Raw genomic sequence first — 26,831 nt, forward strand, 5'->3', positions numbered from 1 at the left:
TGAATTACACACTTTAAAATGGACAAATTAGATGTATGTAAATTATACCTCAATTAGGTTGGTTTTAAAACAGGGGGGAAAAAAAACTGCCCTTAAAACCCTCCTCTCTCCCTCTGCAATGAACCACCCTCTTTTTCTTCTTCCAGAAAATTTAGGGTGGTAGTCAATTTGAATTGGCTGACCTCAAACCTACTGAAATTCTGTGAAAGAGGTTCTGGCATTGGTTTAAAACAAACAAAACTAAACCTCCATGTGTAATTCTCATATTCACCAGCTGGTTTAAGAATCTCTGCTATAAACTCTCTTTCCACTCTAGTGACCTATCTCCTCCACAAAAATAGTGAACTTCCAGTGAGAGAAACAAACTCTAGCTAGCTCCCTCACTTCTATCCAGTTCACCTGGTTGACAGTAGCTGTCTGTGGCAACACACGACATCAGTGACGGGAAACGACAAAACAAAGAAACCAAACGGACATTGAGTATTCTCTCTGACAAGCACCGGATGTCAACTGAAATGTGTATTATGGAAATAGTAGAATATCTGGGCAGACAGGTCCTATCTACTTAATACTGAAACCCAATTGTCAAATTTTATTTTAATCTTTGCAAGTAATCTCTGATTTGAATACTCTTTATCCATTTAGTTATGTGTTTCACTTCAGGCCTTGGAAAGTCAATAATGCACATTACTTACGTATTTACTCATACACAGGCTGGGCTTTAAAAACAAACATTTTGAGTAGCAAAATTACATTTTGGCTAATATGTTAGGAATATTATTTAACAAGAGGCCAATACAGGCTAGAGTTAAAGACAAACGACTACTACCTAAAGATAAATTTTAGATTATGACACTTTCAACTGTGTTAGAAAATGCCTTTATATGACAAAGCTACCATATCCGGAGCACAGCTGTCCAGACATGCTATGCATATCTTAGGAACTCTTTGGACTATAAGTAAAAAGTGTTTTCTTCATAGTACCCAGTGACAGCAACACATACATTTGTGAAAAGCAAAACACCCCTACAGCTACATTAGAAAGGATTAATATCTATACCATAAATTCATAAGAAAAACCTGAAGAGTCAAACAGATAACAAAAATAGGATTTTTTTTTACAAGAAATGTAATTAACAAATATTGGAAAATATTTATGTTCACTAATTATCAAAACTACCAAACATATTGTAACATTTTATTAAACCATTCAATCTACCAAAAATATTAAGTAGCTGATGATTGCAAGGCTACAACATAGCTTTAGAGAGCTGTTGGCTGCATTACAGGAATCATGAAAAATGTCCTTGTTCTTTAGTCATTAAAAGGATCCAACTTTAGGAATTTAAAAGTACTTTTAAGAAGATATCTAAAATAAGAATTTGAAGCATAATGCACTGTGGTTTGTAGAAACAAAGAATGCAGATGTAAACTTATATATAGGATGGGTAAGCAACAAGGTACTACTGTACAGCATAGAGAACTACTCAATATCCCAGGACAAACCACAACACAAAGGAAAGTTTTAAAATGTATGTATAAATGTGTATACATTTATATACACATATATACATACATATATATATGAATCACTTGGCTATACAGCACAAATTAACACAAGATTGTAAATCAACTATACTTCAATAAAAAATACTAAAACTATTATGAATCTGATACAGACATTCATTAACATTGCATTAATAAAAGAGTAGAAACAAAGGTCTAACAGAAACAGAATAGTTTTAATAAACTATTATGCATCAAAAATATAAAGCATGTAGCAAAACATTAAAATGCTTATGATTTATCAAGTAAATAAAGCAGAAACGTGGATTTATAATCTAGAGCTTATACTGTTTGCTAAGAGATATAAATATAAAAGACATAGTTCCTATCCTTATAAAGAATAGGCAAAATAAGACAGAAGGCAAGAGAGACAAGAAAACAAACAATCAAAATACAGGACAATAAGGGTTCTGGCAGAGAACGTAATCACGTGAGTCTTTAACATAACTTCACTGCCTGAACTGGGGTATCATGTTCTATCCCTTCCCTTAGCTAAGGACTAGTAGTCTGAAGAGGTAGGGAGACTAGGAAGCTCACATGAGCAGGGCTCACAGGGAATCCTTGTGCTGTCCAGATGAAAAACAGGACTATTTGAACAAGAAGGATTACCAAGAAAATTCTACAATTTTATGAACACAGAGCCATATACACAGTTCGGATGGGCTCGGTGTACTTAAACTGTAAGGGGAAAAGCATTTCTGTCACACTTGCGACCATACTTGTAACATTCTCAAAAGTCCATTACCATTAGTGTTTTTCACTTTTCCAAAATTTTCATTTTTTACAGAGGACAATTATACTTACTGTAAAACAACAACAACAAAAAAATCAAACGACACACAAACATACAAAGTAAGAACCATTTCATTTTTCTGAGTATATTCTTTTCCCATACCGGATACAATCCAGGTCTTGAAGGTGTATTCTGCAATCTTGAATCCTGGGGTGGTAGATGGTCAGGCATTTGTGGCTCAGAACCATAGTCTTTCATCTTTTGAAGCTGTTCTTTCTGTTCTCTGTAAACAAATAAAATTACCGTTGTATTTAAGGCATGTGTTCTCCATTCCTAAATAACCATAATTAATATCAAAAAACAAAAAAGGAAACTAAAAACCTTGTTTCAAACTCTCTACAGTACCCATAAAACATCTCCAGGGTAATACTTTTTGTCTTTACGAGCTAACTTATCAGTTATCTATAAATAATGATGTTATTGAAGACCCAGAAGGGATCAATTCTAGAACCTGCCTCTTTAGTCTATTTTAGTATCTCACCTACTTGTCATGTTTTTTATTCATCCAACCAAAATCTCTTGCTGATTTTTTTTTTGTTCAATAGTCTTTAGGTAAGTGGTTGAAAAAATGGTGGCACATGGGCCAAATGTATTTGGATATATACGGATACACAAAAAGGCTTTTTACAATTTGACTTTCATTATCAGTTTTAAAAATCCGTGCTAGTTGACACTATTTACAAAGCAAAAAAATACATATTTTTCAATATAAATTCAAACTTTAAAGCAATTTGGAAACACTGGGCCTACACTCCCACATGCAAGCAAGCAGCTCAGTGGAGTGGTGCTGCCCTCCTTAGATGAAGCGCTTTGCTACAATCCTCACACTCGGTAGAGTTATACTGGCCCAGCTTTCACTCATTTCAGTCACCTATCTGGTTCTTGTGGGCATTTTAGTTCAAGGCCCCTCTTGTATACGGTGAGAACAACCGTTAGCCTATACCTTTAAAAACAACACTTCATGTTCCTAAAGAGTAATTAGGTAACTCTTCAAGATTCTCTTTAAATGGCTGGTCAAATTCCTTTCACTTTGTCTTATACCCACAATAAACACACACAACACCTACCACAACCTCTTCAGACCTTTTACGATTTTCTTCCTACCATTTTTCAAAGTGTAATGACCAAGTGAACACAAAGTAAGGGTCAAATGTAAGAAAAAGATGACTTTCTGCCTCATGTAACTCATATTATGACTTTCCTGACACAACATGGCTGACTTGTATTCAACTGTGACCATTATTGTCCATCACTTCACATATTTTGTTTAATTATGTGGCCTAGAAAGAGCTTTTAAAAAGGAATGATGAAGTAATTCTTATCGAGCACTTCTATACAAAGCAATAATGGATGAAAAGGAAATTTCAAAAAGGAAAGAAACCTTGGTAGCTGAGTAACATCAATCAGCTTAGTGTTCTCCATGAACAAAAAAGACTTTAGAGTTGGACAGACTTCACATTCTAGGTTTACCAATTCTAGTAGCCAAGTGGTACTCTCTTGAGTCTTAGTGAAGCGAGAATACTACTACTTATCTTTGCAGTCCTTTGAGATAAGGATTTGAAAAAGGAGGATTGAGACAATAACGTAGTAAATTATCAGCACAGTACCAGCACACAGCAGGTGTTAAAGGTATCCACAATTTAAAAGTGAAAATAGTAGCAGTTAAGCGTTCCGTAACATGCTTTCTACGTCTTCATGAGCAATCTGGAAAAGCCAAATCCCTGAAAGCCAATCTTCTGTAGACCACAGAAATTTGTTGTGTTGCCTGAGGCATCTTTCATTTTATATGTATTTTTCCTCATCATACTTTCCCAGTCATAAAGCTTCAACTATAATTTTAATTGGCATAATCCACAAATATAGACCAGAATTGAAAAATGAAAGAAACCCAATACACTAGAATATATAAAAAACTAACCATTAGTTTATTTTTGCAAAACTTTGCTAATTCCTAAGAAATTATTCAAAAAGTAATTTCTCATTGTAATCTGTTAGTGACTCCTAAATTCTTCTCTCAAGATATAGTTGGTATACGGATTACATGAATCAATACATACAAAGCACTTAGTACAGTCCCTGGTATATAGCAAATGTGCAGTAAATGTTAACCTTTATCATTACTGCTACTAATGGGAAGTGTTACCTATACACTATACCTATACCTATACACAGGTGATTGTTAATCAAGAAATCTAAGTTCTATTCTCCATTTCACAAAGAAAATATTTGATTATATAGAAACAAGTAACAACCTCAAGCAGAGATAGCTGCTTCTGGTTATAATGAAAGATAAAACATTCCCAAAAGAATCAGTGGTTAGACAAATCTGAGGCTGCTCCCAGGTAAACCATTCTTAGCTTCAAAAGAGAAAAAATATAAGTCCTTCCACCACTTTCTGAAGTTATACCAAAGATTAGTGAATATGAAGTCTATCAGATCTAGTAACACAGAGGGGGAAATAAAGGATATTACATATGAGTTCTGTGAAACCCACAGTACCGGAGAGTTGAAGTCTGAACTTGACATAATCACAGGCATGACATGTCAGCAGCATATCTATAAAAGTCAAGAATGGCTACCAAATTTTCCTTTTTCAGAACCTAAGTTTATAATTAACACAGTTCCCAAATACCCATCCTACCCTAAAACAGCACGCAATGACTAGAAATTAAAATTATGTAGTTAGAACGTGAAGTAAAATGATTCCATTCAAATATATCACATCGTTTTAAAAAGAGCAGTATGCATGTGGCTTGTTCTAGAAGAAATGATCTTAAGTAGTCAACTTACCGAAGCATTTTCAGTTCTTGTGCAGCTTTCAGAATGATTTCATGCTGCCTCTGACTGAGAACCATTACCCCTCCAAGGCCTTGGTCAGAGTCTAAGTTTGCATCCGACCCCATCATTTCAGAAGAATGATGTGAGGGCATATGTTCCGCCATGGGGGAATGTCTATCCACATCAGATGGGTACCATCTGTCTGACAATCGTTCTCTTTCCCAGTCCATTCTGTCAGGAATATAATCTCGCTTTTCCCGCCAGGTATCTCCTCTTTCTGGATACTCTCGGATCCTCAACTCACCCCTATCACGGAAATCTCGGTCATACCCATGGTCTCGGTTTCTTTCTTCTCTCCATCTATCATCCCGGTATCTATCCATAGGTGGGAGAGGTGGGAGGGGTGGTAAAGGTGGAAGAGATGGAATATCTCGTTCACGAAACTGCGATTCTTGTTCATCCAGTGGTCTCCCATAATCTCTGTCCCACTCATTATCCAAATTTCTATCATACATATCCATAGGTCTTCCGATGCGGTCCACATCCCTGTCCATGTCCCTGTCCATTTCCCTGTTGTAGTCCTCGTCCATATCCTGATCTCTCTCCCAATCATCCCACCAAGGGCCTCGTCTATCTCCATCATGAGATCGAGATGGGGCTGAAAACCTGTCCTCTCTGTTATACGGATCTAGAGTATCATCTTGATAGTCATGTTCACATTCTCTCCAGTATCTCTCTCTATCCCAATCATCAAGTCTTTCTCGTTCCATTGGAGCATTTCTACCATCTAATGGGAACTCTTCGTGCCCTCTCTCTTCTCCGTGGTTCCAAGGAGCCCTAGGAGGCTCATCTCGGTGATACGGATACATTTTTTCCCCACCGTCTCCTGGTTCTGGTCTAAATGGACCTCTGTCACGACCAAATTCTGGTCTTCCCAGACCCCTCTCCCGACCACCAGGCCCTCGAGGTAGTCCCCTCTCCCTGCTCCCAGCTCTTCGGGGTGGCATTCTCTCTCTACTCCCAGGTCTTCGAGGGGGTCCTCTCTCCTGACTGCCAGCCCTCCGGGGTGGTCCCCTTTCCCGGCTGCCAGCTCTACCTCTGTCCTGGCTGCCTTGCAGACCACCTGGCACTTTCTCCCGACTGCTTCCTGGCCTCACCAGCCCTCTGTCCCGGCTGCCTTCTCCTCTGCTCATCTTCTCTCGACTGTCTTCTCTTCTACCCATCATTTTATCACGAAAGTCTTCTTGCTTGACCAACCCTGGGCCGTGGCTGATTGCCTGGCCTCGATCTCTACTGACTAGTCCTTTATCCCGTGTATCTTCCATTCTGCTTTGCCCAGGACCTCTGTAAGATGAGCTGCTGCCTTGATTGCCTTCTAACCTATTGTCTCTGTTATCTGGCCGAGGTAGCCCTTTATCTTGGTTGTTTTCTGAATGGGGCAGACCAATACCCAAAGATTTAAAATCATTATCTGCAGTTAGTGATGATGATGTTGCTACTGCTGTTCCTCCCTCCATCCCCCCTGTTTTTGAGGGAAAAGTAGATTGAGAAGGTACAGCTTTATTTGCAAGGGGTACAGGCTGAGTAACAGCTTGGGCTTTGTCCATTTGAGTCTCCATACTTTGAGAATTCTGGTCCCAATCAGAAGGCTCTATGGGCCCTTCCGAGACTTCGCTTTTAGGTGGCTCTTGCTGAGAGTCGCTTAGATTCTCATTTGACTGAGCCGCCTTGGCATCCTTTACATCTGCAGCAATGGGAAATGTAGCTGATTGCATTTTAAAATTCTTCTGCTGGTTACTACTGGTGTCTGCTAATGGTTCTTTGTTTCCTGGTTCTGCTTGTGACTTAGGCTGCAGCTGATGTTGCTGTCCAAAAGTTGGTTTGGGGCCTTTCCACTGTGGTCCACTCTGTCGAGGACTGAGGGATGTATTGGGGGTAATATAGAACTGAGATGCTGGCCCCCGGGGAATCATTCCCCATTTGCTTTTAGTGCCCTCTGCTGGGTGACCTTCATATCTGGGTCTTGGCCCATCGGGGCGATTTCCTTCAAAACGAGGCCCTTTGGGTCTCGGTCCTTCACACCTTGACCCTAAATCCTCAAATCTTCGAGGACCATCAAATCTACAAGTAAAACAAAAGATATTACTCAAGACAGTAAAGCGAAAAAAAATTTTTTTTCCATGTAAAAATATTTAAGGCAATCTTGCCTTAGAATTTTTTTACAAAAATGACTGCTAGTCATTAAACAAATCCTGAGATACCAATATCCTAGAACCGTTAATGTTAAGGTGGCAGAGCTCAGAAGGTCTTAGGACAAATCTCCTGCAGCAAGTCACTGATATACTGAATTGTTAAAAAGCAATGATTAATATTGTACCTTAATAGACAGAAAAGTCCACTCATTTCAAACAGGGAAAAAAAAAAGTCCCATAGCTAAATCTGAGAGTACTTTTAGTTAAATTATAACTAAAAACTAAAAATGAAACAATTAGCAACGTAACACAGGATGAGTATAAATACTGTTGGAGCTAACATTATCATCTTGACTGACAAAAGTTTAAAAACAGCAGCCAGCTATGTCCTATAAGCATGCCCCAACATTAAAAAATCTGGACCAAGATATTCTGCTATGGACCCACTTGCACATTTGATAAATATTTAGCATATATCCTCTATCAAGTACTACGCTAAATCCAAGAGATACAAGAATAAAATGTGTTCTTTGTCCTCAAAGGGCTTACAACTGAAGAGAAAGAATCTAAGTGTAAATAACTGACAAAAGATGCAATGACTAACATCTATCTGCACATAATAAGGATAACAGAGGAGAGAATGGTCAATTCTACGAGAGTGAAGGTAGTGCGGTCCAATAAAGCTTTCTATAACAGAAGATGCTTTAGTTAACTCTTGAGAAACAAATTCTCAGAGACCAGGCTAACAGAGAGGACTGGAGATGATGCAAGTGGGTGGCAAGGACATCCCAGGCTAAGGAAGTACTATGAGGAAAAGCAGAGAAACATACCAGCATAGCACGTTTGGAAGTGCACACAGTCTGGCATGGCTGAAGGAAAGAGGAGACGAAGTCTAGGACAGCCGGGAGAGGAGGAGCGGGAAAGCAGCACACTGAGAGATAAGGCAAAGGGACAGGCCAGGGCCAGCTTCCAGGAGATCCTGTGCACCTCGGGGCCACAGACTACCTCCCGGTACTCCTCCAGTATGCATTTCCATTCTTCCCACTGTAATGGAACCTCTCCATTTTTAGCAAGACATAAGGATAGCCAGACTAAAGACTCTCTTTCCCAAACTCTCTTGCAGGGAGAACTGGCAGCCATGTTCTGGCCAATGAGCTGAGAGTGAAAATGATTTACACATCCTTCTGGGTGGTAAACTTAAAGGGAAGAACACACTCTTCTCTTCACCATATTCTCTTTTTCATGCTGGCTCTGATAGGTGGTAGGGCATCCTGAACCATGTAGATATGGACCACATACTAAGAGATGGTAAAGTAACAAATGAGAAGGAATCTGGATTCTTGACACTGTAGCGTAACCACATAAGTCCTAAAAGAGAACAAACCTCCAACTTGTTAAAGCCATGTGACTTTGGATCTCTGTTGTAACAGATGAATTAATTCAGCTGGGTAAGGAGTTAGAGGGCCTCCCAGGTGGCATGGGTGCTAAAGAACCCGCCTGCCAATGCAGGAGACATAAGAGACGCAGGAAGATCCCCTGGAGGAGGGCATGGCAATCCACTCCAGTATTCTTGCCATGCAAGAATCCCCGTGGACTGTAGTGTCCATGGGGTCGCAGAGTTGGACATGATTGAAGTGATTGAGCTTGTACAAAGAGTTAGAGATCACCTTAAGCACTCAGAGACACTAAATATCTTATTTTAAAAGATTGCTCTAGCAGAAAAGCAGCAGTTGGATCAGTGGGAAAAGTTGACGGTACACTGTCTCTACAGTCTAAGTAAGTGAAGGTGAAGTCTGTTCTAAGACAGTAACTGATATGAGGATGAAAAGGAGATAAAAGTGAGAGATGTGAAGGACGGTAAAGCTGATAAATCTTCTAACAGGTGCAATTTAAAATACTGGAAAAAGAAGAACTAGGATGGTTCCAGGGTTTCTGGCTGAGGTGACAGTAATGCCTTTCATGCCTCTAAAGAGAAATAGAAGGGTTTTTCTTTCATTTGTTAGGGAAATAAATGAGAGTAATAAATTCAGTTTCAGCAAAATATTGACTTCCTATCCCTGTGACGTTAGGCTTTGCTGATCTGGAAGTCTTAGTTTCAAAGGGAGGAATGCTTCTATTGGGGGACACAACAATGACTCTATTAAAGCTTCAGTTCAGACTGCCATCTGGCCACTTCGGGTTCTGAATCGACAGGCAAAGAAGGGAGTTATTACTGTACTGGCTCGGGTGAGTAATACTGTCTTTCAAGGGGAAACTGGGTGCTTTTTATACAATGAGGGTGAGGGTATGTCTGGAATACAGGAGATCCTCCAGGACACTTCTTACTACCTTCTATGTCCTATGACTAAAGTCAAGACAAAACTACAATTACTCAATCCAGGCAGGGCTGAGAATACCTTATACCTTTCAAGAATGAACGTTTGGGACACTTCACCAGGCAGGGGACCTGGACAAGCTGAGGTGCTCGCTGAGAGCAAAGAGAATATGGATTAAGTAGAGAAAGAAGGTAGTTATAAACACCAATTGAAATTACATGACCAGTTGCAGAAATATGGGCTGTGATAGAGTAGTTCTTCCTTAACATTTGCTATGAAATGTTTCAATATATACATATTTATTAGTCAGATATTTCTGATTGATTCTTCTTCCTAATCATCTAACATAAGATGTATTAGCACTGCTGCTGCTGCTAAGTCGCTTCAGTCGTGTCTGACTCTGTGTGACCCCACAGACGGCAGCCCACCAGGCTCCCCCGTCCCTGGGGTTCTCCAGGCAAGAACACTGGAGTGGGTTGCCATTTCCTTCTCCGTGTATTAGTACTAGCTAGCTTTACATCTCAGAATTTCAGTCACAGACTATCAAAGAGGGGATGTGAGCCAGATAGGGAGAACGAAGTCCATTTCCCCAAAAACAAAAAAAGAGAGACTTTATAATCTTTTCTGGGGAAATTTGTCCAGGGATAAATATTTCATCTTAGACACAAAATCCCCCCCACCCCGTGACCCACCCTAACCAGAAACACAGAAGCAAAAGAACTCTGGGAAATGTACTTCAGCCCAGTTAAGCTGACACAGAGTCATCACAAGGAATTTAAAAATGCATAAACTCACTATAAACAGAAGGGGCCGCCGGCAGATGAGAATTTTGTTTTTAAACTCTGGACGACAAAGAACAAACATGAGTGGTAACACATGGAGCTGCAGTTTAGAGTGCTGGGATCAAAATGGGGCTGGCTTGCCCACAGAAACCCAGGGAGGGTCAGGATTCTCAGATGCCAGGGATGCTGGGGAAAAGATTAGGTAAGACTTGGGGCTAAAATGATGTAAATTAAAATCCATGTTCTAAACCATCGATCAGCCATTCCCTGGGCTTGAACTGTCTCTAAATGCCTGAGTTTGAGGAGCCCCTGCTATATGCAACCCACTCCAGTATTCTTGCCTGGAGAATCCTATGGACAGAGGAGCCTCGTGGGCTACAGTCCATGGGGTCGCAAAGAGTCGGACACGACTGAGTGACTTCACTTAGCATTAGCAGACAATCCTCTGGCCTATTTCCTACAGCAAAGTCTGACAATTGATGAGGCCCCCTCCACACGCATAAACAGCACCCCATCAGTTTCACTGTCTCCCTCTCTTAAGTATAAATGGACAATTAAAGATCACAATATATTTGAGGAATGCCTCCAAAATGAAAGGAAGAAAATATGGATCTGGAAGAAAGAGCAATAATGCAAAAAAGCAGAAGAGAACTTAAAAAAAAAAAAAAAAAGAACTCTCAAGTTAGTATCCTCAGAGAGAATTGTTCAGATATAGTATCAGTAAATCAAGAACAATTTGCTATATATAAAAAAGGATCAGAACCAGAAGAACTATAGAAATTATTTAATTCTCAAAATAAAACAGGCAACAAAAGGACCAGAAGTATCTCAGAAAGTTTAACAAAATGAGAGAGAACAGAAAGAAATATAGCAGGTTCAAAATCCTACAAATGAGGAGTTCCAGAAAAACAGAAAACAAGAGAAAAAATAAAGAAATAAATGAAGAAATTTCCCAGAGTTAGACTCTAATTTCCAGATGGAAAGGGCCCAGTTCACTCAGTATCCAGTACAGTTAATAATACTGAACAAATAAAAACCACTATAAAATATTAAAATAATGAAGATTAAATAAAAATTTCCTAGTAGTAGGGAGAAACCATCTAAAAAGGAAATGAATCAGAACAGCACAACAGTTATACTAGGTAACAAAAGAAAAGTGAATGCTTGCTGACCCTAAACACTGATCCTAAATTATGTTCAACTTCAATGGACATGAATTTGAGTGAACTCTGGGAGTTGGTGACGGACAGGGAGGCCTAGCGTGTTGCAGTCTATGGGGTCACAAAGAGTCGGACACTACTGAGCTACTGAACTGAACTGAAAACTATTAAATAGTGTGGCACTGGTACAAAAACAAACATACATATCAATGGAACAGAAGAGAGAGCCCAAAAACAAACCCAGGCGCATGCAGTCAACTAATTCATGACAAAGGAGACAAGAATATACACTGGAGATAGGATAGTCTTTTAAATAAATGTTACTGAGAACAGCCAGCCACATGCAAAAGAATGAAACTGGACTACTACCATATATTATACACAAAAATTAACTCAAAATGGATGAAAGACAAGTGTAAGACCTGAAATCATGAAACTTCTAGAAGAAACAAAAAGCAGCAGGCTCCTTGACACAGGTCTTGGCAATGATTTTTTGATTCTAAACATCAAAAGCAAAGAAACGAAAGCAGGACTACATCAAAAAGTAGGACTGCATCAAACTAAAAAGCTTCTGCACAGTGAAGCAAACCATCAATAAAATGAAAGGGCAACTACTGAATGGTAGAAAATATTTGTAAATCATGTATCTGATGGGCTTCCCTGGTGGCTCAGCTGGTAAAGAATCTGCCTGCAAAGTGGGAGATTTGGGTTCGATCCCCTGGTCTGGAAGATCCCCTAGAGAAGGAAATGGCAACCCACTCCAGTATTCTTGCCTGGAAAATTCCATGGATGGAGGAGCCTGACAGACTACAGTTCATGGAATCACGAAGAGTCGGACACGACTGAGCAAGTTCATGTATCTGATAAGGGGCTAATTCCAAAATATAAAAAGAACTCACACAACTCAATAGCAAAATATGAGACAACCTGATTTTAAAATGAGCAGAAGATCTAAACAGACATTTTTCCAAAGCAGACACACAGCTGGCCAAGAGGTACATGAAAAGATGCCCTATACCAGTAATGGAAATGCAAATCAAAACCACAATGAGATGCTACTTCACACTTGTTAGAAAGGCTATTGTCAAGAAGACTAGAAATAACAAGTGTTGGTAAGGATACAGAGAAAAGGGAACCCTTGTGCACTTTTGGTGGGAATGTAAACTGGTGTAGCTACTATGAAAAACAGTATGGAGGCTCTTCAAAAAACTAAAAATAGAATTATCATATGACCCAGCAATTCCATTTCTGGGTATTTATTGGAGAAGAAAACGAAAAAACTAACTCAAAAAGATACATGCCCTCCGGCCCCCCACCATGTTCACTGCAGCATTACTTACAATAGCCAAGATATGGAAACAACTTATGTGTCCACTGATGAATGAATGAACAAAGAAGATGTAGCATATACTGGATGGAATGTTACAAGAATAAAATCTTGCTATTTGTGACAATATAAATGGACCACCAGGCAATTATGCTAACTAAGTTAAATATGACCTCTCTTAGATGTGGACTCTTAGAGAACAAATTTACTTAATTAAAAAACCAAGCTCTTAGTTACAGAGAACACATTGATAGTTGCCAAAGGTGGGGTGTGGAAGGTGGGAGAAATGGGTAAACTTTTTATTTTCTTTTGTTTTTTAGTTTAAATAAATTATAATAAAATATATTCAACTTCAAATTATATACTCAAATTATTAATCAAGTGTGAAGTTAGATTAAAACATTTTCAGGCATACAAGAGTTCAGGGAACTTACTTCCAACCCACAATTTTTTAGTTAATTGAACAAGCACTCCAGGAAAAGGAGGCACTAAACCATAAACAGAAAGCCATGAGACTCAACAAACCGTGAATCCAATCTAGAATAAGAGTCAAAGGAAATGATAGAATAACAGCCACATGACAGATCTTCAGAGCAGCCAACCAACCCAGGTAAAAGCAAGAGGATGGCACGAATTTGGGAGAGAGATCTCAAGAGAAAAAGATGTGCTTTTGGGACTGGAGTTAACAGGATTATTTTAAAGATGTTGCAAGAAGAACAGCAACTGGAAATTCTTAAAAAAAAAAAAAAAAAAGTTATTACACTAAAGAAAACGTAATCACAGTATACTGCTTACCTCTATGAACAACATTACTTACTGATTTATTTAAAAACAATGATATAAATATGTTGGGCAGATGGGGTTACAGAACTAAATTTTACCTATCAGAACAGGAAGTAAATAAGTAGTATCTAAAACATATAAATGAAAAAAAAAGGGGGTGGGTGGGAAGGGACAGGAAAAATAAATAAATAAATAAATAAAATGTATAAATGACAAAAGGAACAGCACATTCTTTAGTAATATGAGGTAATTACCAAAAGAAACAGCTGAAGAATTAGAAGCTGTTGTTAGCATCTAAACACATCGAGGGTGGTTTGGAGCAGTGGGCAGTTATTTCTCTTGATTTTTAAAAAAATCATATGTATGTATCATTTTGATTAAAAATGTATTTCTTTAACAGACACACAAAGAGTGTAAGCTTTAACCAGGAAAAGGGCTTCTTCTGAGACCACAAGAACAATGAGGATTGCAACTTAAGTAGTGGTAAGGCAGAGAAGAAAGTTTCAATGGGCCTGAAAGCCTTGCTTCTCTCTCTGGGGCAGGGAGCAAAATTAAGGATACAAGGAGAAACAATGTTTGCTGAGACAGAGAAGGCAGCATTAGCACAGAATATCTATGCAAAATAGTGAAGGCTTGACACAGCTGTGGTTGGACAAAGGGGAAAGGAGCTGACCAAATGCTTGTCAAAGGTACACCGCAGGGAAGTCCAGGTTAGGATGCCACATTTCCGCTTTGATCCCTGGTCAGGGAACTAATATCCCACAAGCCGCATGGCCCAGCCAAAAAACAGTATGTCTCAATGCTAAGGACAGAGACCACATATTTATGAAGAAAAAAAGGATGCCATTTCAGGCTTTGTGATGATTTGGTTCCTTTTCTTGAAGTTACATTCATTAATTTATTAAAGTGCCTAGAATAACATATTAGGCCATTAAAAAGGTGTAAAATCATCTGTTCTGTATTCAATCCAGGAATTATTAGTTCCTATCACTGGTAAGAGACGCCTATACACAATATACAAATCAGTATAAGAACATTCTTTAATATGTTAGGTAGTATTATAATCAACTTCAGAATATGAATGAACTACTTTCTAACTAATCTGTGAATGCCCTAAGTATTTTACCCATAACTGAGATATTTGGCATAGGCAACATTTATTGAACACCTACTAATTGTCAAGTATTATGTTAGTGCTGTAAATAAATTGATACCTAACTGCAAGGAGTTCAGAGTTCATAAGAAGAATGAGACAAGTAAATCAACAATCAGAACAGAATTTGATAAATGTGGGGCATGTTGGTCTCGCTCACTGAAGTATTCCCAAAGTCTGACTCACTGAAGGTTCTCAACACATTAACTGCAGAAGTCCCATCCCCAGGGCAGAAAAAATAGGAATCAATAAAGCAAAAGACGACAGACAAGGGATTACGAACAAAGTGCAGAGCACGTGCAAAGGCCAGAGGAAAGAATAAAGGAAGCAGGAAGCATTAAAAGGTGTGAAGATAAAGAAATGAACAAGGTAGAAAAGCTGTAAAAGGTAATGAAATCACTTCTGTAAACCTCATGCCTGCATATATAATACAGTGTCCATGAAAGGGGAGGGTGTTTTGCTTTCACATAAAATTGCTGACCAGCAGCCAAGGATCATCATTTTATTTTTATTTTGGTGGTCAGAAATATGTTAAACCAACTGAAATATACTTTCAACATTACATACAAACGGCAACCACTAATAGTTATCAATACTGCACTTGAAATTTTTCAAAGTTGAAGGATGTTACAAAATGTCAAACTATCAAAACCTTTTCGATTTATAAAGTAAAGACCTTTTCGGCCCTTGGAATAAATGCATTAAAAGTTACTCATATTAAACATACATACAAAAATAAGCCATCTTCACATCAACACAATGAAATACTATGACCTTTTTAACATATAAAAACGTATTGGAAATAAAGTACAAACATAGTATACACTTGGTCAATACAATCACACAAAACACACGCATTGTACACTGGCTAGATGAAATGAAAAATAGACAAACATCTGGTGTTTAAATATTTTGAAAATTTTTGCTTGTGTAGTTAGGTATTTCAGAAACTTCTAAAAGATAAATTTAATCCTGTTTTTTTCCCTCTTAGCTTCATTTGTAAGCATCTCTCTATGTCATTAAATATTTACTGTAAACATTAAACTCATGCCTAAAGCTAGGCATGAGACCATTAGAACTAGGAACAAAAATTTCAAAATGTGATACAAAAAATACAATCCAAATTGGGTACAAAAACTTAAGAGGGATATAGAAATATAAATACCCTTAAACAAGATAATAATGTCTGATTATCACAATATTAATATAAACATACTCACATCAGCAGATCATGGAAATCACAAGACGCTAAATTCTGGAATTGAATGCCTGCCCTTTTGGTTTTCATGTGAAATATCATTTTCTAATATGTATAACTAAGATTTTAAAATCAAAATTCCAAAGAGAAGTAAACATTATAGATAGAAACAGCCATGAAAAATGGAAGCATTAAGAAAAAGTATGGTATTAATAGACCCTTGCTAATCCTAGTAAGACAGCTACAGAATGGAAGAGGTCATAATTCCAATCCTAAAACTAACCACAAGTGGGTAAAACTGATCAGAAATCTTGATATTATAAAAATGTCAGTTCTTCCTCAATATCATCAATAGAATCTATACGATGTTCATCAAAATTCCAGCAGTTTTTTTTTTTTTTTAAGTGACAAGCTACTTATATTATAGGGGAAATACAAAGGACCAAGCATAGTCAAGATAATCTAGATCAGGGGTCAGCAAGCTATGGCCCATGCGTCAAACCCAGTTAAGAGTAATTTTTAAAATATTTCATAGGCTAATGAAAGGAACAAAGAAAAATGTTTGAAAGAGACTAAATATGGACCACAAAGCCTAAAAACATTTACCATCCGGCCCTTTACAGAAACAGTTTGGTCACCCCTGATCTAGAAACACAAAATTGGAGGACTTACACTAAGAGAGATCAGGATTCATTATGAAGCTATAGAAATTAAAACTGTATGACACTGGTGGAAGGACAGACAAACCAAAGAAAGAGAGTCCACAGACAAATCCACACATATATTCACTTATGATGAAGGAGACACTGCAAAGTAGTAAGAAAAAGATGCTTTTTTTCAATAGATGGTACTGGTGTCAACTTGATAGCCATATGGAAAACAGTGAAATTTATACCCTGCCTCATACCATATGGTAACCAAAAAAAAAAAAAAAAAACTATATGGATCGTTGGTTTTAAAATAAAAAGTAAAACAATAAAAGACAAAAGATAATAATGTATTTATGACCTTGGAGTAAGCAAAGATTTCTTAAAACAAGACATGAAAAAGCACAAATCATAAAGAAAAGATCAGTAAATTAGACTACTAAATTAAAAAACCAAGAATATCTATTATAATCAAAAGATACCATTAACTCTTAGGGTTCATTTTGGCTCACTGGATCCAATTTTAGTTTTTAAATTTTTTTTAAACAGTTCTGTTTTTAAGGATTGCTAGTTCGTGACTTTATCTCTTACAGGCCTTCCTAAGAACACAGAGAAAATTCACCTTTTGAAAAACAGAACAAAGGTTATCTTGCAATTACCACATAGGTCCACTGAATTCTTTCATAAATCTAAGATATATTATGGGATCTTCAGTGACTTTTTTTCCTATATAATGAAATATTTTGTGATTTTCTAATCCTAGAATTCATTATTATTCATCATTACTTATCAATTACCTCCAACTATGTTAAAGGTTAAAATATGAAGACAACAAAAGAATGATAGAATTGTGAAATAAGCTGTCACCCCTCCTGTATTGCCCAAAATATTGCTGTCTGCTTTTAGGCTTCATTGAGCACAATTGAGAATTGAGAAATTTTCATATCCTGACAAAGAAAAGTGTCAGAGAAAGTTGTGTCAAAATTATTAGATGAATTAAAGATAAATGCAGAGACAGCTATACTCTAGGTTCTAATAAAAATGTGAAATTAATCATACAAGCCAATCTCTTAAGAGTCCTTAGATGACAATATTCTAGATGAATATTCTCCAACTCAAGAGAGGATGAGTGAACAATATATTTCTAAGGACAGAAAGGAAATATGGCATTGTCATCCAGCTATTAAACAGAAAAAGACTTCCTCATATATCTTTGGCAAGAACCTAGACCATTTTGCTTTGCTAAAAGAATACATGACAGAATTATTTCATCTTCTATAATGTCTGTGTGCCAAAATTTACTGGATGCAAGAATTTTTAGCCTTTTAAAGTTTTATTAAAATTTCTAGTAAGTTGTTTTCCTTATCCCTTTATTCTTACTTCTGTAAGTTATTTGTAGAGTTATTTTTAAATTAAAAAAAATAAAAAGGTTCCACTGGACCATCTAAATGGTATAGTGAAGACTAGTACTTTTCTAGTAGTAGTACTTTGCTTATCTGAAGGTTAAGAATGCAAAAAGTGCTGCAGAGTGAGAAATAGTCAAGACAATTTAGACACAGGATATACAAAGAACTGACATCTAGTCTATATAAAGAACTCCTACAAACCAGTAAGAAAAAAAACATAACCCAACAGAAAAATAGGGAAAAGAGTTGAACCAGTGTTTCACAAGAGGAAATCCAACTGAATGATAATCAAATAGAAGTCAATTCCATTCATCATCAGGGAAATATAAATTAAATCCATATTACAGTATCACTAGACACCCACCAAGACTGCTAAAATTTTAAAGTTCAATAATACCAAGTGCTGAGGAGAGTATAAAAAAATTGCAGTACAGAAACACTGATGATGAGAGTATAAACTGACACAACCACTTTGGACAACTGACCATGTTTATCAAAGTAGAATATTATTCATACTCCCATGACAAAGCAATTCTAGTCCTTGGTGTACACATCTAAACAAAATTAAGTACAAACACACATGCACACATACATACGTGCGTATCTAAAGGGACATATATAGCACCAAAGGCACAATGCAGTGTTATGCCAGAAAACTCAAATGACCATCAAATCAGAATGGATGAACACACTGTGGTATATTCACACAATAAAACCCCGTACAGGAACGAGGATGACCACCACCGACGAATCTCACAACAATATAATATAACAAGGAAAAGGTGCCAGACTTAAAAAAGTACATACAGCATGAGTCCATTTACCAAAATAAAAAGTTCAGAAATAGGCAAAAATAACCATTCACGTAAAAAGTTGGTATAGTGGTTACCTTGGGATAAGGAAAAATGGAAAGGGGCATGAGCAAGACTTGTCAGTTCAGTTCAGACGCTCAGTCATGTCCGACTCTTTGCAACCGCATTGACTGCAGCATGCCAGGCTTCCCTGTCCATCAACAACTCCTGGGAGTTTACTCAAACTCACGTCCATTGAGTCAGTGATGCCACCCAACCATCTCATCCTGTCGTCCCCTTCTCCTCCTGCCCTCAATCTTTCCCAGTATCAGGGTCTTTTCAAATGAGTCACTTCACATCAGGTGGCCAAAGTATTGGAGTTTCAGCTTCAGCATCAGTCCTTCCAATGACTATTCAGGACTGATTCCCTTTAGGACGGACTGGTTTGACCTCCCTGCAGCCCAAGGGACTCTCAAGAGTATTCTCCAACACCACAGTTCAAAAGCATCAATTCTTCCATGCTTAGCTTTCATTATAGCCCAACTCTCACATCCATACCTTACTACTGAAGAACCATAGCCTTGACTAGACGGACCTTTGTCGGCAAAGTAACGTCTCTGCTTTTTAACATGCTACCTAGGTTGGTCATTAACTTTTCTTCCAAGGAGTAAGCGTCTTTTAATTTCATGGCTGCAGTCACCATCTGCAGTGACTTTGGAGCTCCAAAAAATCAAGTCTGTCACTGTTTCCACCATTTCCCCATCTACTTGCCATGAAGTGATGGGACCAGATGCCATGATCTTAGTTTTCTGAATGTTGAGCTTTAAGCCAACTTTTTCACTCTCCTCTTTCCCTTTCATCAAGAGGCTCTTTAGTTCTTCTTCACTTTCTGCCATAAGGGTGGTGTCATCTGCATATCTGAGGTTATTGATATTTCTCCTGGCAATCTTGATTCCAGCTTGTGCTTCCTCCAGCCCAGCATTTCTCGTGATGTACCCTGCATATAAGTTAAATAAGCAGGGTGACAATATGCAGCCTTGATGTACTCCTTTTCCTATTTGGAACAAATCTGTTGGTCCATGTCCAGTTCTAACTGTTGCTTCTTGACCTGCATACAGGTTTCTCAAGAGGCAGGTCAGGTGGTCTGGTATTCCCATCTCTTTAAGAATTTTCCACAGTTTATGGTGAGCCACACAGTCAAAGGCTTTGACATAGTCAATAAAGCCGAAATAGATGTTTTTCTGGGATTTTCTTGCTTTTTCAATAATCCAACGAATGCTGGCAATTTGATCTCTGGTTCCTCTGCCTTTTCTAAAACCAACTTGAACATCTGGAAGTTCACGGTTCACATACTGCTGAAGCCTGGCTTGGAGAATTTTCAGCATTACTTTACTAGCGTGTGAGATGAGAGCAATTGTGCAGTAGTTTGAGCATTCTTTGGCATTGCCTTTCTTTGGGACTGGAATGAAAACTGACCTTTTCCAGTCCTGTGGCCACTGCTGAGTTTTCCAAATTTGCTGGCCTATTGAGTGCAGCACTTTCACAGCAACATCTTTTAGGATTTGAAACAGCTCAACTGGAATTCCATCACCTCCACTAGCTTTGTTCATAGTGATGCTTCCTAAGGCCCACTTGACTTCGCATTCCAGGATGTCTGGCTCTAGGTGAGTGATCATACCATTGTGATTATCTGGGTTGTGAAGATCTTTTTTGTATAGTTCTGTGTATTCTTGCCACCTCTTCTTACTATCTTCTGTTTTTGTTAGGTCCATACCATCACTGTCCTTTATTGAACCCATCTTTGCATGAAAAGTTCCCTTAATACCCCTAATTTTCTTGAAGAGATCTCTAGTCTTTCCAATTCTATTGTTTTCCTCTATTTCTTTGCACTGATCACTGAGGAAGGCTTTCTTATCTCTCACTACTATTCTTTGGAATTTGCATTCAAAGGGGTATAGCTTTCCTTTTCTCCTTTGCTTTTTGCTTCTCTTCTTTTCACAGCTATTTGTAAGGTCTCCTCAGACAGCCATTTTGCTTTTTTGCATTTCCTTTTCTAGGGGATGGTCTTGATCCCTGTCTCCTGTACAGTGTCACAAACCTCCATCCATAGTTCAGGCACTCTGTCTATCAGATCTAATCCCTTGAATCTATTTCTCACTTCTACTGTATAATCGTAAGGGATTTGATTTAGAGCATATCTGAATGGTCTAGTGGTTTTCCCTACTTTCTTCAATTTACATCTGAATTTGGCAATATTCTTATTCATGATATGAGTCACAATCAGCTCCCGGTCTTGTTTTTGCTGACTGTATAGAGCTTCTCCATCTTTGGCTGCAAATAATACAATCAATCTGATTTTGGTATTGATCACCTGGTGATGTCCATGTGTAGAGTCTTCTCTTGTGTTATTGGAAGAAGTGTTTGCTATGACCAGTGCGTTCACTTAGCAAAACTCTATTAGCCTTTGCCCTGCTTCATTCTGTACTCCAAGGCCAAATTTGCATGTTACTCCAGGTGTTTCTTGACTTCCTACTTTTCCATTCCAGTCCCCTATAATGAAAAGGACATCTTTTTGGGGTGTTAGTTCTAGAAGGTCTTGTAGGTCTTCATAGAACTGTTCAACTTCAGCTCCTTCAGCATTACTGGTTGGGGCACAGACTTGTATTACCATGATAGTGAATGATTCGCCTTGGAAACGAAGAGAGATCATTCTATCGTTTTTGAGACTGCATCAGACACCATTAATTTCTATTTCTTGATTTGAGTAGGGCCTAGCTATTCGTGAAAATTTACTAAGGTATACACTTATGATTTTGTACATATGATCTCTGTATGTTACTCTTCAATAAAAAAGTTTTATTACTGAAACTAAAAGACTCTTGGAAACCAACATCTACTAACATGACAGTTTACTGGAGCAGGGGTAGTCTTCTACAAGGCCTGGTGAATTCAATGATACATACACATATATACAGTTTCAAAAAGCTGCCTCAGATGCTCAACAAATGTGGTATGCTATTTACATATAATGCAGTTATGTTACTCGACTTCTTGTAAACCTTCAGTTTTTAAAAAGCAGTCTAAATCCAGATTTTTCAGAAAACTGTGAGCAGGATTAAGGTAAAAAATGTGAGCAGCATTTAATTCAGGGACAAAAAATGCCGTTCTTATCAAAGCTGCAGGTGGAAAAGAGCTGGGAAAGGGTATCTCATACCTAAAAGCAATGTAACCTCCATTCACCAAGATTTCAGCAGACTGGAATGCAGACCCAAACCTAACTAGACAAAATGTAAAGTCTTGGAAAAAGAAAAGAAAAAGAAAAAATAAAAAAGACAAAAAACTGTACAAGTTCAGGGTGAGAGAGAACTGGTTTAATAACAGTAAGATGAAAAAGACCTAGGAGGCCAAACTGATTTTTCGCTCAACACGAGTCAACACCATGGAGTACTGAACCGCCACCAAAAAAAGCAGTATGTTCAGCTATATAAGTACATTCTTTATGTCAAAGTCAGTAACAAGCCTATGGTCTGCTCCATCTGAAGTACGTGTTCATTCTGAGGCAGACTGACAAACCAAGAGCTCTTCAAAGGACCATAAACAATAAAGCAGGAGAAAGCTAGGGACCATGAACATTACAGCAGAAAGCTAGAACCAATGTTAAGTGTGAAAAGAACAGAACTTCAGCTTATGTGATGGCAGAGCAGAATGGGTAAGGCCGTGGAGACAAGAGAATGGTCTTTAAACAATGGCAGGTACACCCTGAAGAAGAACAGGGTAAGCCACTATGTATTGCACCACATAGGCAGATCTAGAATCAACATGTAGGAGTCAAAGTAACATATTTATGCTCAGTGTAAGAAATAAAATCTCTAGAAAACTGTCAACACCGTATAGGGCAGTGCTGCTCATTGCAGTGGCAATGCTGAAGTAGAGTCCATCAACTGCTTGTCACAGGAAGAGCAACGGACTTAAGAGTGGATCAGAAAGCCTTGGATTCTAACCCCATCTCAGCCATCATAGCCATATTTGCTATGACATCCGAGGCAATTTATATATAACCTCTCCAAATCTCAGCTCCCTTTACCCATTTACTTCATAAGATGACGGAGAAGAACAAATAAGGTAACGTGCAAGACCCAGGATGATAAACTAAAACGCAACACCAAGGTGAGTTGTTATAGAGGGAAAATTACACTAGATAATTGATAAGATCCTCCTAGCGCTGAAATTATTAACTGTATCTTAAGGCAAGAAAAAACTTAAAACAGGTCCTAAATTTACAAAATTAAGATTTTGGTAGGCAGAAGAGAGAAAACATGATTATGCCAGAAAGAAAGGGAGCAGGAAACCTATGTTGTATAGGAACGACATAGGTTACAAGAATGTCACACAACAAGTCAATTACCAGATCTAAAAGGTAATGCTCTCAATCCAGGAGTTAAGTAGGAATTCAAATCAAGATGAAACACATGCCAAATGAACCAAGACTACAGATGCACTTCTAATCACTGACAGGATGAACATCACTGAATCACAGCATTATACACAGTGCTTAACTAGCACTCTTGCTCGTGGGACCCTCTGAACTCAGCCCCTTCTGTTGGATGCGGGTTCACCTCCCCCACTTCACGATCCTGAGCAAGATACCGAATCCTCTCCAGCCCTGGTTTGTAAAGGGTAAATGTAGGGGTAAACCTGTCAAGTTCACAGGCTATCAAGAAGACTCCATGGGATAATATATGTAATGCCTCTGACAAGGCTTCTGGTACTCAGAGGAATTCATGTCAATTGCCTCTAATTAGCTTTCATTTTTGGATGGAGTTTTGTTTTCTGAATATAAACTTGGGGAATAAATAAAAGACATATTTTGTTTTCAAATATTGAATTTAGGTAATGTAGATCCATCGACACTGAGATGGAAAACTAACCAATACTGATAAGTGAAAAATCAAGTTACAAAATAATATTACTTAGTATGATTCAATTTTTTATGACATACGTTTTAAAAATTATGTCCAGATGGTAGAATTAGGTGACATTTACTTTTTTCAATACTTTCCTAGCCTGTCTAAATTTTGTGTAAGGAGTATATATTTCCAGTACAATTTCCAACTGGAAAAAATTCTGATTGAAAGTGTTTTTCTATAAGAAAATCATCATTTAGGCCAACTTTGGAGAAAAATATTTCTACAAATTTTGAAAAATACATTTAACCCCTTTTAAAAGGTAAAAGAAAAACTTTAGAAACTACTGGTAAATATTTTTTGTGCTTTTCTAAATAAAAATGTGGTTCAGACAAGAGAAAAACATCTTTTAAATAGAGGAAAATATAAAGGATAAAAGTTCCATGGGGGCAGGGATTTTATCTGTTATGTTCACTGCTAGAAGCACAGAGCAGAAACTTAATAAATATTTGCTGAACAAATGGATAAAAGTCTTGTTTACCCTTAAATTTCACTGCCTATTTCACTAGACACTTATTCATTTTTATCTGCTACAGCTAGCACATCATCTCACAAAAAGAAGTTACCAATCCATTTATTTGTCAAATCAACAAAGAGTAAAAAAGATCAATAAATAAATAATGATTTTGAAGCTGAAAGTCAAAGTCACTAAGAAATTGGTAAGCATTACTTTAAAACCACTACATTCATCCTGGAATAAAATCTCTACATATAGGACAAAAGCAGCGACATCAAGGAAAGGCGGTATGTTGCCATTTCTAGATTTCATTATGCCATGTCTAAAGAGTGAACAATACTAACATTATTCATTGTAAACCAGGAATGTATATAAAAGTACAAACAGAATGTAAAAGCCTACTCAACCTACACCAGCAAAACAGCCATCATCCACCCCCCACCACTTCCCACCCCCTCCCCAAATAAAAAGGCAGACCTACCTTGGGCCTCTTGGACCTTCCAAGTAACTGCTTCTAGGAGGATCTGGAAGCAGTCCACCTGACCTCCCTGGCATATCCTTGACTGCGGTGAGTGGCTGAGATGGAGCAGCTGAAGCCTCCCCGAGTCCTGGCTCGGATGAGAACGAACTGTACGGCAGAGTAGACTTGCCCAGAGGAGCTTTGGAATTGGCTTGGTCGGACGGGCCAAGGGCTGACTGCAGTGGAGGATGGTAAACCGAGGGTGGGGCTGAACCAAAAGACACAGGGGTGGGCAGCAGTGCTGGTCGAGGTTTCTCGGGGACTTGTGAGTTCTGAGAGCTGGAGGCGGGTGGAACTGGGGCTGCTGTCAAGGGAGGAGGCATCCCCTGGGGAACTCCGGGGGGAGGGATTCCTGGAGGAGGTGTGGCTGAAGAGAGCGGGGCCAGGGGCATGACAGGGGGAGGTGCAGTCGAAGACAGAGAAGGCGGGGGGAGGACCGGCGGCGGCCCCGCTGAGGACAGGGAAGGCGGGGGGAGGACGGGCGGCGGCCCCGCGGAAGAAAGAGACGGAGGCATCACAGGTGGGGGCACAGAGCTCGGTAGCGACGGTGGCATCACGGGTGGGGGCATGCCAGGTGGTGGGACTGACGTTGGCAGGGCTGGGGGCATCACTGGCGGTGGCAGCGACGGCGGCAACACCGGCGGGGGCATCGTTGGCGGGGGCGGAGGCATCTGAGAATAGGGGACAAACGGGGGCGGCATGGACATGTTCCCCATGTACTGGTTCTTCACGTTCTGAAGTGCGCTGACTTTGTCCTGGAGATAGGTCTGAGTGGCTTTCATGTGTCCCTGCCACGTTTTCCACTGCTTCTCATACTCCTGGAGCTGATCTTTGTGAGGGTAGGAGTGGAGCTGCTCCTCCCACAGCTGAAACTCCCGCTCCCATTCTTGGTAGAGGTGTTGGAACTGCTGCTGCTGCATCTCGTAGTGCCGCATCTGCACATCTACGGACATGGTCTACGAACAGAGGGATGCAGATGACTCTTAAGACATTCACAGGAGAGAAGTAATTTTAAGCTGAAATATCAAGGAGTCAAGGGCACTTGAAGCCTTATGAACTTGGAGCACAACACTAAGGAACGCTAAGGATAAGCTTGTTAAATCCCTTCAATAGTGACCATTCGCCTTTCTCCTTTTAAATTATGTAAGTTATCACAGAGTTGGAAAAAAAAAAATCAACTGCACTTCCCTGGTGGCGCAGTGGGTAAGAAATCTGCCTGCCAACGCAGGGGACCTGAGCTTGATCCCTGCTCAGGGACGACCCCATATGCCCACAACAAAGCCCACGTGCCACAACTACTGAGACCGTGCTCTAGATCCCACGAGCCACAACTACTGAGCCCTCATGCTGCAACTGCTGAAACCCATGCGCCTAGAGCCTGTGCTCTGCAACAAGAGAAGCCACTGCAATAAGAAGCCTGTGTATCGCAACTACAGTAGCCTCCGCCCTCTGTAACTAGAGAAAACCTGCACAGCAACAAAGACCCAGCATAGCCAAAAATAGATAGATTTTTTAAAAAATAAAAGGATATGCTTTAAAAAAAAAAAATAAACACTAAAGCAAATACCTATCTCAGCAGTATTTTTCAAGTTTTTACTATTACTATAGATCCTTTTAATACTATAACTGAAAATGATCTGTTATAGACATAAGTTTATACCTCAAAGATACAAGACATACAAGGATCTAAGTCACTTCATCTTTTGTGGTATATTTGCATAGGCTTTCTGGGGTGGTTGCTTTCATCTTGTTGGTAGATTTTTGCTTGTATTTTTTTAGGCAAAACACACTTGAAGCAACATAGGAAGTTCTGGTTCTTTCTATTTTTTTTCTGGGGGGTGTGGGGGTGGCGGGCATAGTTACCTGACCAGGATTTGAATCTACACTCTCAGCAGTGAAAGCTCAGAGTCCTAACCACTGGACTGTCAGGGAATTCCCTGTGTTTTTTAAACTGAAGTCTAGTTAATTGACAATATTGTGTATCAGGTGCAAAGCTATA

The 26,831-nt window shown here is 38.8% G+C and overlaps 1 protein-coding gene across 3 annotated transcripts in view; it reads right to left on the reverse strand.

The window, feature by feature from the left end:
- Positions 1-26,831, reverse strand: part of YLPM1 (YLP motif containing 1) — a 62,415-nt gene that overhangs the window by 23,642 nt on the left and 11,942 nt on the right. For 2 of the 3 annotated variants that reach the window (XR_009695056.1, XM_061156618.1), the window contains exons 4-6: positions 24,794-25,788; positions 5,150-7,258; positions 2,462-2,582 (exon numbers count right to left, since the gene is read on the reverse strand). Coding sequence is in view for 2 of the 3 variants with exons in the window: in XM_061156618.1 (XP_061012601.1) it covers positions 2,462-2,582; positions 5,150-7,258; positions 24,794-25,788 (3,225 nt within the window). In the remaining variant the exon portion in view is untranslated. The remainder of the gene's footprint in view (positions 1-2,461; positions 2,583-5,149; positions 7,259-24,793; positions 25,789-26,831) is intronic. The other variant, XM_061156619.1, reaches the window with a different exon arrangement.

The sequence above is a fragment of the Dama dama genome, chromosome 12, assembly GCF_033118175.1.
Source record: "Dama dama isolate Ldn47 chromosome 12, ASM3311817v1, whole genome shotgun sequence".
Taxonomy (NCBI): Eukaryota; Metazoa; Chordata; class Mammalia; order Artiodactyla; family Cervidae; genus Dama; species Dama dama.